General features: G+C 40.1%; 1 protein-coding gene across 2 annotated transcripts; it reads right to left on the minus strand.

Annotated features, from left to right (window-relative positions):
* Positions 1–1,970: 1,970 nt before the first annotated feature.
* Positions 1,971–9,125, minus strand: LOC103719136. Of its 2 annotated transcripts, none has more exons than XM_008808231.4 (4): positions 8,985–9,125; positions 8,791–8,868; positions 5,044–5,236; positions 1,971–2,372 (listed from the first exon to the last, which is right to left on the minus strand). In XM_008808231.4, the coding sequence occupies exons 2-4, from the start codon at positions 8,842–8,844 to the stop codon at positions 2,242–2,244; spliced, it is 378 nt and encodes a 125-aa protein (XP_008806453.1). In that variant the 5' UTR covers positions 8,845–8,868; positions 8,985–9,125; the 3' UTR covers positions 1,971–2,241. The 2 variants fall into 2 exon arrangements, with proteins under 2 accessions (XP_008806453.1, XP_008806454.1); XM_008808232.3 differs by having other exon boundaries at positions 8,791–8,894; positions 8,985–9,120.
* Between the last annotated feature and the right edge of the window lie 11,089 nt (positions 9,126–20,214).

The raw sequence follows: 20,214 nt of genomic DNA on the forward strand, positions 1-20,214 counted from the left end.
ATCAAAGATATAATAGAGAGAGATATATCGAAAAAGGGATCTCCTATTATATTTAATGGAAACTCTTGTTCATTGGTCTTGACATGTGAGAAATGTAAGAACTAAGTCGGTAGCTACAGTATTCTGAACTGTTATAACTATAGGAGAGTTCCAGGAAAAGAACCTACATTTTTTAGAATTTCAAAAAAATATTAATAAAAAAGATACTTAAACGAACATTTTATGTTCATGGGCATGTCTTAAATACTAGTTTTATAGTAAACAACCAATATTTATCCAACTCAACTGTCAATAACAAGAAATAATGATTGAATAAGGCATCATTCACTCGATGAAATATATATTATGAATTCACATTACAATTTCAGTTAACAGTGTCATTATTGTAATTATATGAACAGTGAAAATATCAAATAATTGTTGCATTCCCATCTTATACAGCAGCCGTTATAACAAGATAGCAACTGAATAATAATCATTGTCAAAATTCTCATCAAGTATATCATGACAAAGCCTCCAAAGTGTTCTAATAGTCATTATTTAAGACCATATATAGAACTTTCACCAAATAAAAAAAAACGAAGACCATGCCTGTATTAAACGAAGACCATATCTTTGGTGGATCTATATCAGATATGAACGAAAGAGCTAAATCTGAATATCTGAATTAGTTTGATTAGTTAGAATGATCCAATTAGGTCATGTCCAACTAGTTGGAAGTCTATAAACAATCCGATTAGAGGTTGGGTCTTCATTATGGATCCATGCCTAATTTACCAGTCTGAGCTTCGAAAATAAGCCTTACTAAGCCGGGTCAAATATGAGCCCTTTTGGGGTCTGCTGAAGCCCTAGATGCAGCTATGAATAGAGGGAAAATCGATCTAAAGGTGTTTCTCAAGCAGGCAATACATTCATGATCTTGATTGATCTCTGGAATGATAAAAAGCTAAGAAGCGGTAATTAAATTACCTAGGGGAAAATAGAGAGATGTCTCCCACATTATCCATATTATGTGGAAGTAAGCAATCTTTTTGATCAGAGATAGCAGCAGTTCTGTTGGACCATCATGTGCCCCCAATACCTGATAAAAACTTAGGAAGAGAAAAAGTGACAAAACATTCCTAAAGCAAGTGAAGGAGTCATGACCCAACCAATCCTGATCGTCGACCCTTACCATACAATTCTGGGAGCCACGGGATAATCAGAGCTATCTAAAGGTTCTCACCACAACTAGCTTCTGTTCGCTCCAGCATTGTCACCAGTTCATCTTTCTGCTGTTATAATCTGATAAATGCCACGGACAACAGTATAGCTTTCAAGACTATATGAAAAATCCAACACTTACTTCCCAACTTCTAGGGATCAATTGGACTACAGGATCGCAACATGGGAAGTAAACTTTCTCATTCATTAGCAAACAGAAGAGAAAGAAGAATGGAACTTCTGCACGAACAATGATACCGAAGGATTGGAGAATGGATGGTTAAACACACAAGATTGGACAATGATACCGAAGGATTGGAGAACAATGATACCGAAGGATTGGAGAATGGAACTTCCCATCCATCCATTACAGTGACCTAGTGTATATAGAACACGAAAGATCATGCGACCTATGCAAGTGCAAAGCCATCCGAACAAGCAAAAATGATCAACAATGTCATTAAGATCTATCAAACAGTCATGTCATCATTCAATCAAGTATATCAGGAGCAGAAACAAGTATTCCTTGATTACCTTCCAATATGCAGCCATGCGCAATAGATTAAGAGTTTGATAACCAAATCTTGAGGGTGTAAATCAAAATTTGACCCTTCTAGAAAGATTCAGGAAGGATCGCCAGCCATGTACTGCCCTGTTCTGAAAGGAAGAATTATGATGGTTGTTCTTCACAACAATTAAAATTGCAGTATTTTTGTATTGCTTAACGCTAGTATAATTATACTAAAAAATGCTATATCTTCCTGCAGTTAGCCACAATAAAAACCTATATATGAAAAATTAATCAATAAATACATAAAACAGAGTGAACAGAGAATTATACATAACAGAACAGGGACAAGAACAGCCAAACTGTCTGCAGACCCAAAACACCTCATAGTCCACTAGCCTGTAGCAACAACATGCCAACTTCCCAAAAGTTAAACAGGGAAAGAAAAAAGGGATGAAAAAAAGGATCAAGTGAAGGGGTAATAGGTAGGTTGTGGCATGTGATGAGGGAGGGTGATTTCATGTAGAAGCTCAAGATTCCAGCTTCAAGGAGACAACCCGAGATTGTCTGTTGCGCCTGGCAACCCTAACAAACACCACTGATAAGCATGATGGAGCCCACCATGGCCTGCGGATCTCTTGCTCTCCTTTCAGGCAAGCAACTGCATGTACATGCACCAAAAATGTTAATAACGACCACTCGCTGCATCCAAAGAATGATGACACATGGCTTGATTGCAGGATTTTAGCAAACAAGACAATTATTAAAGGAAAGAAAAGAAAAAAAGAAACCAACCGCCACAATCACCACATCAAAAATCATGTGATAGACAGGACAATTTTAGATTTTCTGTTCTCCAGGCATCCTTTGGTTTTCTCTTTTATAGTCCCTGAAAACTAGTTGATGTTACTAGAGGGTTATAGGCTCAAATGGCGAATTTCAGGCATGTCTACAAAATGTGGTTGATGTGGCCTCAACTTGGTGGGCCATATAACCTCAACTTGGGTGGTTTTTATGGGTTTTATGTGACATTATTTCACAATATTATTGACTGCAGGTCTTCTCTTTCCTCCTCACTCTTTTCTTATTCTTCTTTCTTCTATTTTTCTTCTTCTCATCTCTATTTTCTCGAGTCTCTTCTACCGACTACAGCTGAACAAATTATTCTCCTACTTGTTAAATCCAGACAATTTATCATAGCTTCATATCTGAATACCTGGACCAGTTTCTACTGTTGTCATTATCCAAATAGCAGATTAGTGATCAGTTTTGAAGCTGATTGGATTTATACTGATTAAATGCATTTAGAGAGTGATACATAGATCAGATGAAATCAGCTCTGAGCCAAAGTTACTGCAGATTTACATCATATAGACTTTAAATCACCAGAGTGCAATCCACAAGGCTCCATTTGCTTCTTAAGAGGTCATCAATCTGATAAGGTCCAATCCGAGTGGGTTCTAGATTATGGTTAAGAAATTTTGAAAGGAAATTTCACAGATGCTCGCAATTCTCTCGAAAAAGCAATTTTAATCTAGCAATGTTGAATCTCTTCAAACTTCCCAAAGATGACATGCCGGAAAAAAAAAAACAAATTATGCAGAAAACCACTTATGGGCTATCATGAGAAAAACATGATAAAGAGTACCATTGATGCAGATAATGGCTTAGATTAGGTTTAGGTCTTCTTTTTTTTTAAAAAAAAATGTAGGATTCGACTTTTCGTTAATTTTGTGGTTCTAGTGAATAATATGGGTCTGCACTTGTTTGATTCCTGCTCTAGGGCTTTTGGAGGGTCTTGTAGGTGATCTATGGTTCAAAGGTTGATATTAGATATTTAGATCCAACCATAGTTCTTTTGAGTCTTATTTTGATCTCTAGATGAACCACATCAGCAGATACACAATCCTAAACAGAAATGGGATGAAGGCCACTATAAAGGATTCTAGTAAACTTTTATGAAGCATTCGAGGCATATGGCTTCCTCATCTCACCTGCACCAAAGAGGATCCCTGATTTCTCTATGGTGCCTAAAAAAACAAGCTGGGGAGATAAATAGAGAAAATGAAAGAAAATTGAAGTTTAAGACAGAATAGACGAGAAACTGGAGGAGAAATAAAAAAAATAAATGCATACATGTATTTATGTTGTGTGTGTTGGGGGGGGGGGTTCGCACATGCACGTGCATGCTACTGCCGGCCATGCCACCTCACTCTCTCTCTCATGTATCTTCTAATCTAAGCCATGCATGTTTAACGTTAGTTGCATTATAAAAAAGAAAAGAAAAGAAAATATGATGGTGTAACAAAGTACACAATGAAACTTTAATGTAATCCAGTTTTCCTATTCCCAACCATATTTTCCCTTCTTTTTTGTCTATTTGAGTGAACAATTAAATCTGGGCCCTGAGGATTCCCCAGACAAAATTACAATCAATCTCTGGTACAGAGTGTAAATATTGGATTGCTGCACTTGTTGCAGATCTGAAATCTTAATTATGTACAGAATCAACCCTCCACATCAAACATCAGACGAAATGCAATTTTCATGCAAAAAAGGGCAAGAAAAGAAGGTTCAATTGCCAAATGCTGTAGTCATACATGTGCAGAGTTATTTTCCTCAAGGATGCAGGAGCCAGCCTTTCCTCCCCCTCCCTGCCCGACTTCCCGTCCAAAAAAAAAAAAAAGTGACATGACATAGGCATACAGATGCACATATTATTCTGAGATGTATATTATTGTAAAAGTCTTTTTACGTGCACCCATAAAGAACTAAGGATGTCAGGCACTAGCTGGATCTACTTAGGAGATTAAGGATAGCATAAACAGAAGTAGGGTATTTATTAATTCTAAACACAGTTATGAACAAGCAATGGTTGTCTAGCAAGGACTTATTATACATAGCACAACGAGGTTCGCAATTAAGCCATTTTGGAATGTACTGTGCTCAGGATAGTACTATTCTTTTTCTTGCATCCTGAGTAATGGCAACCGAACATGGCCATGAATCCAAGTCACATGAATGATGAACCATCAAATGACATACAGGTACTGCATTCAAAAACTTCTTGCTAGATAATGTGACAGCCTGATGAATGGGCTTGCCACTTGACTGCTGTTGGCATCTGAAGTTCAAAACACAGACACATGCTACTGCTCCTATAACAGAAACACCACATGCTAGAAATCTGTTGATCAAATCAATGGCCAAACACCAAATGATTGTAAGAAGGAACACATTCTACGATGCAGTCAACCCAAAAAGTGTTGGTTTAGTCAAGAACTATGCAATGCAATCATGAATATAAAATGAACACAAGTCAAGAACAAAACCTTTAATGCGCCGTAACTCCTTGCAGAGTGTAATAAAATCTCCCCACTTCATGTGGCACCGCCTGATAAACCGCAGAATCTGTTCTGTTGTGAACATAGATAAGCTCTCTAAGTACTCCCCATTGACACCATTATCTTCAAAAACCTGACGGTAGCTACCAAGATTTATGTCTTCCAGCCACAACCCAACATCCTGAAATCATATTTTTATATCAGGCCAAGAAAAATATATCAATACAATTGTGAAGAAAAAAAATTACTATTTGTATGGCAGAAGCATATACACACTTATCAAATAAAAATTATTTAGGTTTGGTTTGCTACTTCCTTAATTGGGTTTTATTTGAATTATCATAGCTCGCTCTGACCCACCCAGATTAATGAATAGGGCTATGTCTACGAGTCCGTGATTGTTCTAAAAAGTGCTAGTGTCTCAAGTAAGCAGAGCTGCCAATTAAAAGCTCATTTATACAAAATAGCCTTGTGCATCTCTCATGAGAGGGGCAGTGGATGGGAAAACCTGCAGATTGAGAAGATTATGCCCACAGAAAAGCACACTGTCAGATCCTGGTCGCAACATTGCCAAACCCATATTGATTGGGGCCTTCATGAGAGGAAGCAGGGATGGGAAAAATCATGCCAAAGGAACCATGCTCATGAAGAAACTCACCATTGGATCCTGATCTCATGGTTATTTTGGTAAAGAAGAAACTGCCAGATCCTAATCATGATTGTTTTAGCCAAACATGGGTTATTTTAAAAAAAGGGAAGAGGCATTGGGTATGCAAAATTGTTAATGAAGAAGAAATATTGGCACACATATAATTTTTAAATTAAAATGAGTAGATACCTATTCCCAGAGGCTCTTTTTTACTCCCCCCTTTAAATTTCGACATCTCACATAAGTAGTTTAGTTGTATGTATCAAATCAAAATATTGGAGCACGTATTGAAGAGTGAAGGGAGGTATTTGGGTATAAGATCAGTTTAGAAGGAACTAGATTGTTACACTGAGTGTGGTTAAGATAGAAAGCAGATACTTTACTTCCAGTACATATGAAGTTTAGGGGTTGTTTAGTACTGATCAAAAGAGAATGTGAACTAGGGCCACAATGTAGTACCAAGTGTGAACCCAATTCAGAGAGAGCCTTAGAGTCAGGTTAAAGATTTAGAAAAAAACAGGACATATACAAACTAAAGTTGACAAATACAAACTAAAGTTGAAGTAGCAGGAGAGGTACCTATTTTAAAGGGTTGCTTATGATATGAAATTATGGAGTGGGGACATTAAGGTGACACTACTCAATGGGACAGAACTCTGCGGTCTGGACAGATCGTTACAAAATCCACTAGCCAAATAAATGAGGTAGGTCATAAATGAAGCAGCAGTGTACATCTGTTGTAGTATTTTTAGGTGTTTACCTCTAAGTTTTTCTTTTAAAAAATGAATGAGGTCATGCAAGAAATAACATACAAACCAAAGATTAGAATTTATCAGCAAACATCTGAGCTATCTGATAATTAAAAAAATTTCATAACATGCCATGTTTCACTCATAGAAGCCATGCATTACCATCGGCTCAATGTAAATATGGTAGAGACAACTCTATGAAATAATAAAATTCAATAGAAATCAAGGTTAATTAATCAGGTGGAAGCAACATAATTTAACAGAAATGAAGTGTAACATGAAGTAATCAGGTGGAAGCAAAAGATTGTGATGATATGCATAGTCACCCAACTAGATATAATGGGTCATCTGCACTCAATAGAACAATCAACAAAATAGCAAGTTATGAGTTTTCAATCCACTCATAATACTGAAACTCAAAAGGCCTACCTGAAAAGAAAAGTTACATGTTTCAATCGCAAATTGGGCAGAAAAAATTTAACATTAAGTTTCTTCTATAAGCATTAAGTTCTTTCATCAGTTACCAATAGAGAAGAACTCCTATGAATATCAACAAAACAAACAGTCATATACTTCTATCATACTAATAGTTAGAAATCCATTATCAAGCAACATGAAAGAAAACCTGAGTAAATGATATTAAAACTTTTCAACAACTGATGGTATTCATCCATTGCAATAGGAAATGATAATCAAGAAAAGTAGCATGCATCTGAACTAAATTTTAGGTGGAGTAAATGGATAGCTCTCTCCCTTATCATCTTTCCATCAGAAGCAGCAAGATTTTGCAGCATCAATGTAAGCAAATAAGTTCCATAAAAAATAAAAATTAGAAAAGGTACAAGATGACGGCATATATGGCAATAGCAGGGTCAGTTATAACCGTCACAGTAGTTTAAGACCACACCTGACTGCCAAATGAAGAATCACTCAAAAAGATAAACAGAAAATCTTTGACATAACCAATGGCATATGAAAATCCAGATATCGTATTCAGAGCCATTAGATCTACTCATATCTGCTTATACACCTCCTCTAGCTGATACCAAGACAGTCCATAGAGACCAATAAGGCACTTCAAATTTCTGCAGGAGATGCAGTCATATTTTTTGGATCATGATTGATTCATCAATGTTCATAGACACCAGTTTGCAAGACACATTATTGTGCATCAATCCAACTAGAAGCCACAAAACTCCACTCCATATAAGGAGAAAATGAATTTGACTGAGAAATAGATTTTCAGTTATACATCATACAAACTGTCACTAACACTGATCTGATCCACCTATACAGAGATTTGTCAACCATTTAACAAAGTAAATGTAACTGCTTTTCAAAGGACTACAGTTGATTGAAATGTGGCATATATACCATGTCGTCTGAAAACAAGGGAGGGAGTTCAACTGGGAAATGCATCAAGGGAATACGAAAAAAAGAAAAAATCATATAACATCAATCAAGTTGATGTTTTAAAATAAAAATACTAATTAGTAGAAGAAAATTATGAAACCAACATGTTAAGAAGAAGTTGTTTCATCATTTGATATAACATATTGCCAATTAAAACTCCATTTTCCATCATATCTCATCAGCTTCAGACCAGCCAACAGACCTGCTGTAATCATGCGCTTGATGTAGCAAGGCAGCTTCTAAACAATCAGAGATCAAATAAAATCAAAACACCTAAAAAAGGAGACAAGAAAAGGATGCAAAAGAAGTTACAAAATGAAGAATTGCCATAGGAGATTGAATCCACAATCTCTTATTCTCTTGAAGAACCCCAAATTATTCGATTACTCCTGATAGGTATGTGTTTTTTTTACACTGGATGGTTCTTCCATAAAGCAAGACAAACATATATTTCACGTAACAAGCATAATGTCTAGGAGCAAGCTGACAAAAAATCCAGTAGCATGGCATGAAACTAGAATGCTTAGTTCCAGAAGTGATCCATGCCTACTAGAGCAGATAGACCGATGAACGGGCAACCAAACCACCTCTATACATCTCATAAATGGAATTCCACAAAAAAATTTACTGAGCTCACAATGGATGATTAAGATAAATCACAAAAAATTGGTAGCTCCAACCACCATAAGGAGATTAAAAAAAAAAAAACGAGAAAAAAAAATTAAAATGCGAAAAAATCAATCATTTTTCCACGCCAACATGTACCGTAATGAAATTAATCTCCAGAAAATCACTAAGATCCGATGAAACCGAGATTAAAGAAAGAATAAGGAAAGAGATTTAAGCAACACGTCCCCTAATGAAATTAATCTGCAGAAAATCACTTACACCTGATGAAACTTTTGGAGAAAGGGAAAAACATACCTCGACCGTCCAGATGAAGAAATCTAAAGGCTCCGGAGACCGCCCCTTGTGCATCTCCCTCCTCCGCAAAAAGAACCCCTAGAATTCCAAATCCGAAGCCATTCCTACATCAAATTCCACCCCGATCGACACAAATGCTCATAACTCTACAAAAATCATAGAAGAGCCACAAAAAAACAAAAAAACCCAATCACCGATCGAGAAGAGAGGAGATCTCTCCAGTTGCCGAAGAGAAAAGGCTCAAGGAATGGGATTTCTAGGCAAATCTCTACAGGAACCTTCGGAAGTTTTGTTGCCACCTCATAGAAGAGAGGGGGGGGGGGGGGGGGGCGAGGGAGTACCGTTCCTTTGAGGTGTTCTTTAGTTACTGGGAGGATTTGATGGCCTTCGGCTTTTGTGAAAGAAGAGAAAGGGAGGCCCACAAAATTATTATTTTGAGAAGGCGAGAGTGAAGCGGTGGGGAAGGGAGGGGACCTGCCTCGGCTTGCTCAGCGCCACTGAGGGACCAGCCTCGGCTTGCTCAGAGCCATGAGGCTTTTGACCATCAACGTCTCTCTGTCCTGTTTTGGTAGTTCCCCAAAGCATCTTGCCACGGCGCTTTCTCAACTTTTTGCAAGAATTTCTATTTTCACCGTTTTGTTGATAAATGAACGGTCATGATTTTTCTCAAGATACTCGAGTATGGTTGATGAAAAATTCAAGTACGAATAGCAAGTACTGTAATTTGAACTAAACCTAAACCTAAATATAGTAAGTGATGTAATTTTTGGAACTTTCGAATGGTAATTCAACGTACGATGGTAAGTGATGTAATTTTTTGCAACTTTAAGAGGTTATAATTGAGTCTAGAAATTTGATTCCGATCGGCTCCTCCCCTTCCTTATCGCAACTGGAGAAGGAACATTGCTCTCCCACTATATTGGTCGGTCTTTTATCAGAGCCGCTGCCCCCACCATTGCAATGGGGACCAACTTCATTGAGATGGAAATGCACTACCACCATGACGTCACAATTTTGCTCTTGTGATCGGATAGTGATGAAAGAAATATGGGACACTTCAATCTCGATCAGACTGACCTCTCTAATCTCAAAAACATGAACTGAGATAAACGACTATAGCTCCAACCGAAAAGTCGCCGGCCGAGGAGAATCATCAGCACACGTCGACCAGGGCTGACAGCCCTAACAACCTATAGTCTTAGCAGTCCGTAGTCATGGCAGCCCCACATCTCGCATCACATCTGCGTCGCACTCTTTCCACGCGGATAGACCCTCGCGCCTCTAGCATCATTGCACGTTATGTCGGCCCAAATAACGTTGAGACTGCCTCCCCCATATAAAGGGTGCAACCCGGGAGACTTAAGGTATGTGTATAATAAGCACTCACTATCACTTATAGAGATCATCCTCTGCTGAGATTTCTCTCTTCTACACTGTTGTCTCATTATTCTGATTTAGGCATTGGAGGGTTCTCTACCGGAAACTCTTCGATAAGTAAAATTCTTGCAGGCCACCCAACGGAGGAGTCTAGTGCCCGTCGCCTCTAGTCGACCCCAGGGTCGTATGAGCTGCGCTCCCATCTCGGTCCGAATTCGGCGGCAATAGATTGACGCTAGAGGAAGAGCCCAACCCCCAGCTACATCAACTTCAATTGGAGAGAGAGATAACCAACATGAGGTCGCGAGGAACCTGGGTGTATTGTATGCTTCGCAACACCACACTCCGAGCTCCCAAGGATCGTTGCAGAGCCCCGAATCTGCTCCACCAAAACGGCCCGCCACGCCGGTAGATAAGGAGCAGTTCAATCTGCTTACTCAATAGGTGCAAGAGTTGAACGCGGTGGTCTAGGGCCTGCAGTAGGCGGTAATGTGATCGGAGCCGACATGACTGAATCCAACCAACTCAGCTCCCCGCTTAGTTGCTTCGCATGCATCTGGTCAGCCACCTCTCTCAGGATCGGGATCTTGAGTGGTCGCATCAAAGTCGATGCACTTAGTGGAATGCCCCGGTCGGAATAGAAAATAATGCACTCCAAGTCCTCATTCCAGCGAGAATTTCGTCCAGAGCCTCTCGTCTGTTCACCTCGTAGAGTCTTCGCCCTAGTAGGAAGCCAACCTTGATAGGAGAATCGAGAAAATAGGATGACAAATTTAGGCTCTCAAAGGACAGGCTCTAAGGGCGAGCAACGACCTCAATTTCTCCTCAAAGCCTCCGTATTTTCGGTAGATTATGGAGGAACTCATCTCATCTCGATTCAAGATGCCATAAGTAGAGCCATACGATGGCACCTCAGACACCTTGGATCGCCTTGAGAGCTTCAAGGCTCTCATGATGTTGCGCAAAGCTACCGACATCGTTCTTTGCAAGGCATTCCCTGCGACCCTTCACAAAGCGGCTTAGTTTTGGTTCTCCGAGCTTCAATCTGAATCCATCTGCTTCATCGGACAGCTCACCCTCCTCTTCGCGGCACACTTCATCTTTAGCCAAAGATGACGCCGCGGTTCGGCCGCATTGCTCGACATCAAGCAAGAGGAGAGGGAATCCCTCAAGAAATATGTCATCCGCTTCAATGCAGCGACATTAGAGGTCCGCAACCTAGACCAGTCGATAGCGATGTCTGCAATGAAGAGCAGCTTGCGGTCGTTGCGCTTCCTTTTCTTCCTAGAAAAGCACTTCCTTGATGACTTCATCGAAATGTTGGTGCGGCCGACAAATATGCCCACACCAAGAAAGCCATGGCCTCCTGCTGCGAGTCCGCCAGTCGGAGACTCCCCCCCAAGAAAGCAAGAGGGAACGCAAGGAGCGAAGAGAGCAGAAGAGTATCTCACCTTAGCACAAGAGGGGCCTGCAACAGCCCAAAAGCCCTCTTTGGGAGATTGAGAGGTATGCCCCTCTCACCACCTAGAGGGCCCTGATCGTCATGGAGATTGAGGGTCGAGGCTACCTACGCCCTCTGCATCCGATGAAGGGCCTAGTGACCAAGAGGGGCCAAAAAAAGTATTGTCGCTTTCATTAAGACTGAGATCGTGACATCGAGGAGTGCACTCAAGGACAAAATCGAAGCACTCATCTGATATGGGTGGCTAGATCAGTATGTTTGTGTCCAACGGGACCAAGAAGTGCCTGCCTGCCTCCAGAGCAAATCGACAATCGCCCGATGGCCGGCATCAATAAAAAGACCACAGAGCGACCATAAGTCATGCGCGTGGATGGGTCATTGGGTCCTAGAGGTAGCAAGTGTCAGTTCCATGCTTACTAGCCCTAGTAGAGTAATCAAAGGGTGTGCCCTCTAGTACAAATTCTCTATCTTGAGTAACGAAATCGAGTACGAGGTGCTCTACACTGGATCTCGAAACCTAGCGACTAGAGGCCTTAGGCATATAAGATAAAGACCTCGATGACACCCCGATCCTGTGATCTTGGAGCTACGACAACTTTCGCGCTTGTCATCAGTAAGGTTCACTATAGTTTGAACTCATTGCTAATAAAAAAACTCTCATTTCGTTTGTATTTCAAATAGGACGACTATGACAATTGAGTTCGACTAGGGACATCCTAGGGATGCCTGGGCTCCAGCAAAGAAGACACCCCGAGGCCTCCTGATAGTCAACTTTAAAGACAACGCAATAGCACGTATCTAGTAGAATAGTGATTACGGGTATCGATCCACAGGGATTGGGGTATAGTTGTTTTCTTAAAAAAAATATTTAAAAAAAACAGTTTGCAAAGACTATTAAACTAAGCAATTTAATAAGAAATGCAATTAAAATGATATCAGTGTGGAAAAACCTAGAGCAAGAAATTCACCACTAACATCGGAACAAGGGTTAATTGTATTTTAATTTATTCTTGGATTAACATGCAAATTGGCTACAAGCCCTATAAGCATTCAAATAAAAATTTCACTAAAGTAATTTTAGGAAAACCCATTTTCAGTAGGTATGAAATGCCTACCCTAAATAAGGTGGCAGGACACTGCATCTTTCTTAAGCATGGATTATCTTTATATTCACTCAGTGATCATGAAAAATAGTTGTATGAACATCATATTTAAAGTCACAGAGATTAAATATGAGATGAAAAAATATTTATTTAAGAGTAAGAGGGTTCATACAACTCCAAGAATATAAAAATTAAAGACATAAAATTCGTGTCCCTTTGTTAGGGCTTCATCCAGCCCTAGTGAAGAGCTTAGGCTTCCATGCAATGGTGGACGGTAGCAGCAGCACAGCAGCGGGCTCCCGTTGCTTTCTTCTCTTCCTCCGGCAACTCCCCTACGAACGTGGACTTCATTATTTCTTCATATGGGAAGTTATTCCCAGAATACCCAAAAATAATCTCTCTCTTGACTTCATGGGATTCGGCTTACTCCAAGCTTGATGGGGGAAGAAGAATGGAACAGAAGAGAATGGGTGAGAAGAATGCCTCCTCTGCTTACGCCTGACTCCTTTTATAGGCTGCCCACCTCTCTCTCCTCCCCTGTTTTGAATCACGGATAAGGATGAAAGCGGCTGGATGGAGCTGATCCGGATGGGAACGAACTGATTCTGATGCGGAGAAGATACGTGGGGTTCAGGGCCGGCCCGGGCTCTAGGCGACTGAGGCGGTCGCCTAAGGCCCCGGGCTAATGCAAGGCCCCCGGGAGGCTGACCAAAAGGAAGCAAAGGCCCCGATCTGGGGCTGGCTACGAGTCTTCTCCCTTGATGGAAAGAAGGTGGAGAGTTTCCTGGCCTGCAGAGGGGCAATTTGGGATGTTGGGGACAGTAGTTTTGTTTTGGGTGGGGAGAGCGAGAGAGAGAGGAGGGATTTGGTTGGCTTGATAGACGCCTGAAGCTACTCTTATCTTTCATCCCTTCTCTTTTTTGGTTTTGGTCTTGGTTTTCCTTCCCTCACATTACTCCTGATCCAGCTGGGCCATCCGGAAGAAAGATAGGGGGATTGGAGATGGACTTCTTCGAGGGTGGAGATCCTTTTAGTTTTCTCCTCTCGGTTTCTTCTCCCCTCTTGGGTGGTAGAGAGAGAAAAGGAGGGAGAGGGTTTAATGGCTGCTGTGCTGTGATGTTGCAGTTGCCGCTTGGGTACTTACTTGAAGGGGAGATGGTGGGATGGGGTGAATTTCCCATAATGACCCTACTTTATCTTATGGAGAGGTTCCTTTATGGAAAAATTCTTTTCGTTACCTTGACTATGAAGTGCCATGGGATGACCTTTTCCTATTTGGCTCTTGCTTGACATGGTAAACAGTATTGCCAAGCATTATCTCAGTTATTTAATCAGTTTCATGGCCCTTCATTTAGTATAATTACTTTTATGTGCTTCCATTCAAGAATTATATTAAATAAAAAAGGCTTTTTGTCTATCTTTGTCAGATTTATGTATCTTTGTTAAAATAGTGTACTTGATAGCTATCTATTTTTATATATTTTTTTAAATATTTTATATTTATTAAAAAATTATTAAAAAAAAAGGCACCATTCATTGGATTCGCCTTAGGCCCCAGAATGTTTTGAGCCGCCCCTGGTGGGGTTGCTGGGATTTTGTGGGAGGAGAGAACGGTTGGGAGGAAGTGATGAATCGCGAGCTGAGATGCAAGGGATTCGGATGGATGTGATCTCGAAACAGGGGATTCCGTTTGTGGAGTGATCCGAAGGGAGTTTGGGAATGCTGCTGATGTGGGCGTTGATAGAATCTCGAAGGAAGAGGAAGGGAATGCGGTAGATCGCTTGCGGATTTGGGTGGTTGCCGTTGGTTCTGGACACTGAAGATGATGAAGCGTGGATGCAATGGGTGAGACGTTGGGATCTCAGCTGGGAGGAGCTGGGATCAAGCCGGAAGAGGAGACGAATCCATGAGCTGGGAGGTAAGATCGGATCCTGAGTTCGGTAGAGGGATACGGCTGAGAACAGAGGATCTTTGGATGCAGAAGGAGACGCGTACGATTGCGGGAACGAAACAGGATGAACTGGTTGCTTGATCCGAACGGGAAGATAAGCGTGGGACGTTGGGAAGATGTTGGGGAGAATCTCGGAGGCTAGTAGGAGCTGCACTTATCCATGGCCTGATGAAGGATTTGCTGTGAATGAGGGGGTTTGGGACTTATCCGAAGTAGGGGAAGGTGCCGTGAAGCTCGGGACTCGTTGGATTTATCAGGCTCTGTTCCTTGGGATAAGGTTGCAAACTGGAACAGGGGAAGAATGAATCACGGACTCGGGGAAGATGAGTTGGGGCGTGATCCACGGAATGGGGAGATGAAGATGAACCGCGGGCTGGGAGATGTCCAGGAGAAGAAAAGATGAGCTCCTTCATGGGTGGAAGCGGTTTTAGTTTTGTTCGTGGGACACGGGAGTGAAAGATTTAAGGAGGAAGAGAATCACGGATAAGCAGGGGATTTCATGGGATCAAGCCGGAAAGATGCTGGATTGGTTTGGGAGAAAGAATTTTAGTTGGAGATGATAGAGATGCTGGGAGGATGAAGTCGAAGAATACTTGGGAGATGCTTTGGATGCGGAAGAGATTGGCTTGGACGCTGGGATTAATCCGGGAGTTTGGTTGATCCGTGGGATAAGGAGCTGGGAGCTGTTGGGTTCGGTTGAGGACGTGGACGAAGGTAGATCACGACAGCTGAATCTATTGGATGTGGGAGATGCTGTGAAGCTTGGGAGAATAACGTGGAGCGGAATAGCTGGGACGTTATACATTTGAATGGGATTAATCCGGAAGAAAAATGGCTTGACTCGGAAGAGGAGACACACGGCTCTGTTCTTTGGACGGGCTTGTTTGTTGGTCTCAGGATTGCACGTGGAAGGATATGATGACTTGAATGGTTGATTGCAACATGAAAGCTGATCCATTATACAGGTTCAAATAATTCAACATGGAAGATTTTGGGACAGAATGTTAGAACATGAAAGGTCGAGCTCAATTGGATGTGAAAGAAACAATAGAGTTGGGATGAACGGCTGAATCGAAAATCTGAGAGGATTTGATTCACAGGGTGCATGCAATTTGGGTTCAAGGATCATCCCAAATGAATTTGACTTGACCTGCATACATTAGACTCGACCAATAAAATAAAAAAAATCAATCAAACTTGAATAATTTATTTAAAATGAAATGCTGAAGGAAAACACATTTTTTCATGTTTAAATTTAGAATATGTGTATAATAATAATAATAAGTGTTATATAAAATAGATTAATTTACGCCTTATTTAACACTTATCACACCTCCAAACCTACATTTTGCTAGTCCTCGAGCAAAATAAAAATAAAAAAAAACTAACACACTTTCGCAGGAATCGCGATTGCATTTACCGTATGCAATAAGGCTTTAAACCCCTAGGTGGCCCTAGTGAACGAGTTTTGTCTTGTGAGGATTTCCGGCTCAGATACCCACAAACTGCTGTCTCTACCCAAAGAATTTATTTTATTGTTTTATAAAATCTAATTTCAAATGCATTAATGCCAAAAATTTCAAAAGCACACAAAGTTTTAATTTTTAAGTCATTCCAAATCCTAGGTCAGTATGCAACTTAAGTTGAAGTCATTAAGTTTCTGTTAGAGAGTCGTAAGGCGTATTTATACTTGGGTGCTCGGTGATATCTGGACCATACACAAGCTAAGGCTTTAGATCTCCAAAATACTACTAAAGCTAGTAGTTTCCAAGAATTGGTCAGATAAGACATATTCACTGATTCAAAATCATCCTATCTTGCAGGATTTCGAGAGTTGTGGATGTTTACTTTAATACCTCATGGACTTTATCTGTAATATTCCAGTTTACTCGAATTTTTACAACGATGGCTTTCACACTATTATCTTTTTCAAGATCAATATTATTTTCTCTTTCTCTTCTTTTTTTTAATAAATAAATTATGCACTTTTACTCTTGTAATGATTCCTCCGTGTAGCGAGCATTCAGTCAACACTCCCATACCAGATGGCATAAGGTGTTGGGCATTAAGACTCCCCTACGGACCTATGCTCGGGTTCATCATCATAAGCCCGCTGATCTTTGACAATAGGTAGCCCTTTTCGATGTACCTGACTAAATTCTTTTTTTTTTTTGATAATAGTGAATTAGATAGGTATGATTCATCAGGACTCAAGGTTGCTACCAGACTTAACAACATAATATTGAACCTAATTCTTAAAAGTGCAGGCCATGTGTGTTGTGAAATTCCAAAATAAAAATTATCTTACAACTCACTAAAAGAACTTTTAATGAAAAGAACTCAAGTTGTCTTACTTCTGACTAATTATTGGACTTGTTAGATTTTATATACTTTATGCATTTATCATTTCAGCACTAAGGTATAGTAATTAGGTTCGTTTTTTTTTTCTCGAAAAACTTATTCAAAAAATCGAAAACGAAAAATTACGTAAAAAAATTTGAATCTTATACCCCCAACCTAGATCAGACATTGTCCTCAATGTTTTTTTTATTTTTTAATAATATTATATTATTATTATTTTTTATTTTTTGTTATTTTATTTTGAACGAAAATATGATGCATATGGAGGATAGAAGCATTGTACCTTAGTTGCATCAGTAATATGAGGACACTTGAAAAAAATACGATAAAAAAAGGTGCAAAAATAACCTATGAAAATTGGATTGCCTTCCAACAAGCGCTAAGTTTAATGTCTTCAGCCAGACGCAGTGCATCCTTAATTATCCCGATAAATAGGATCCATTAAATCAAGGGATTCAATCAACTGTCCATCTGCAACACACTCTATGTAAGGTTTCAATCTTTGACCATTGACATTCAGGACACGACCATCACTAATGTTTTGAATTTCTACCGCACCATGAGGAAAAACCTTCCTAACTAAAAAAGGGCCATCCCACCTAGAGCGAAGTTTACCAGGAAAGAGACGCAATTTAGAATTGAATAGCCAAATCTTTTGATTAGGCTCAAAAGACTTACGGTTAATGGATTTGTCATGAAAAGCCTTAGTCCTTGCCTTATAAATTTTGGCATTCTCATATGCCTCATTGCGTAACTCTTCAAGCTCGTTAAGTTGAAGTTTTCAGTTAGAACCAGCTGCTGCCATATCAAAGTTAAACTTTTTAATGGCCCAAAAAGCTCTATGCTCAAGTTCTACCGGTAGGTGGCAAGCTTTACCAAAAATCAGTCGATAGGGAGACATGCCAATAGAAGTCTTATAGGCAGTACGATAAGCCCAGAGAGAATCATTTAATCTTTGAGACCAATCTTTTCTATCAGGGCATATTGTTTTCTCTAAGATGTGTTTTATCTTCCTATTGAAAACTTCAACTTGTCCACTTGTTTGGGAATGGTACAGGGTGGCAACTTTGTGGGTGATTGAATATTTACGAACCAAAGCTTCAAAAGATCGGTTGCAGAAATGTGATCCCCCATCACTAATAATAGCTCGGGGTGTGCCAAAGCGACTAAATATATTTGTTTGTAAGAACTTAACTACAACCTTGTGATCGTTAGTCCTAGTGGCAACAGCTTCTACCCACTTTGAGATATAATCTATCCCGACAAGAATGTACTCAAAACTAAAAGAACGCGGGAAAGGGCCCATGAAGTCAATACCCCAGATATCGAAAATTTCTATAATTAAAATGGGGTTAAGTGGCATCATATCTCTACGGGTGATTGTACCCATTCGCTGGCATCGCTCACAAGTTTGGCAAAAATTGTGAGCATCTTTGAACAATGAGGGCCAATAAAATCCACTTTGTAAGACTTTAGCTGCAGTTTTTCTACCCCCAAAATGTCCCCCGCAGGCTTGGGTATGACAAAAACTAAGAATACTCTGAAATTCATTCAGGCACACATCGACGGATTACTTGATCAGAGCAGTACTTAAATAGATCGGGGTCATCCCAAAAGTAGAACCTGACTTGCGAAAAGAATCGATCCTTGTCCTGCTTGGACCAATGATCAGAAATTTATCCTATGGCAAGATAGTTCACTATGTTGGCAAACCATGGTGTTTTCACTTGTTGTACCTCAAATAATTGTTCATCTGGAAAGGAGTCATGAAGTGGTGAAATGTTATGAGGAGGTTCGAGAAGGATTCTAGACAAATGGTCTGCTACAATATTTGCGGTACTTTTCTTATCACAAATTTCTAAATTAAATTTCTGTAACAACAGGATCCATCGAATTAGGCGAGACTTGGTATCCTTCTTTGAAAGGAGGTACCGGAGAGCAGAATGATCAGTGAATATAATAACCTTGGATCCTAAGAGATAGGATCGAAATTTGTCCAGAGCAAATACTATAGCTAGTAATTCTTTCTCAGTAGTGGTATAATTCAATTGTGCATCTGAGAGTATCTTACTAGCATAGTAGATGACATGAGGTAACTTCTCTAGCCGTTGTCCTAAAACCGCCCCAATGGCATAGTCAGAAGCGTCACACATAAGTTCAAATGGAAGGATCCAATTGGGAGGTTGTATGACAGGTGCTGTAGACAACTTAGATTGGAGTTTTTCAAAGGCCTCTTTACATGCTTCATCAAAGACAAAGGGTGTATCCTTGGGAAGGAGATTGCACAAGGGCCTAGAGATTTTGCTGAAGTCTTTAATGAAGCGACGGTAAAAACCAGCATGGCCAAGAAAAGAACGGATTTGTTTCACAGATTTAGGTGGAGGAAGATTAGAAATAAGATCAACATTTGCTTTATCTACCTCAATACCGCTTTTGGACACAATGTGTCCCAAGACTATACCCTCTTGAACCATGAAATGGCTCTTTTCCCAACTTAGCACTAGATTGGTCTCCTTACATCTTTCCAGAACCAGAGCTAAATTACTGAGACAATCATTAAATGAGGGGCCAAAAACTGAAAAATCATCCATGAATACTTTCAGAAATTTTTCTACCATATCAGAAAAAATTGCCATCATGCATCGTTGAAATGTCGCGGGTGCATTGCAGAGTCCAAATGGCATTCTCCTATATGCAAATGTCCCAAATGGACATGTGAAAGTGGTTTTCTCTTGATCATCGGGATACACGGCTACTTGGTTATATCCAGAATAACCATCTAAGAAACAGTAGAAGCCCTGACCGGCTAATCTTTCCAATATTTGGTCAATAAAGGGCAAAGAAAAATGGTCCTTCCTAGTCATGGAGTTAAGCTTTCTATAGTCAATGCAAACATGCCAGCTAGTGGTCGTGCGTGTGGGCATCAACTCTTCTTCTGCATTTTCGACCACAGTAATGCCCGACTTCTTTGGTACTACTTGAGTCGGACTCACCCAGTTGCTATCAGAGATAGGATAAATGATTTCGGCATCTAATAACTTTACTACTTCTTTCTTGACCACCTCTTTCATGTTAGGGTTGAGTCTCCTTTGCATTTTACGGGTCGGTTTTGCATCTTCTTCTAGGTGAATGCGATGCATGCAAGTAGATGGGTCAATCCCCTTCAGATC

This window comes from Phoenix dactylifera, unplaced genomic scaffold (assembly GCF_009389715.1).
Source record: "Phoenix dactylifera cultivar Barhee BC4 unplaced genomic scaffold, palm_55x_up_171113_PBpolish2nd_filt_p 000300F, whole genome shotgun sequence".
NCBI classification, from domain to species: Eukaryota; Viridiplantae; Streptophyta; class Magnoliopsida; order Arecales; family Arecaceae; genus Phoenix; species Phoenix dactylifera.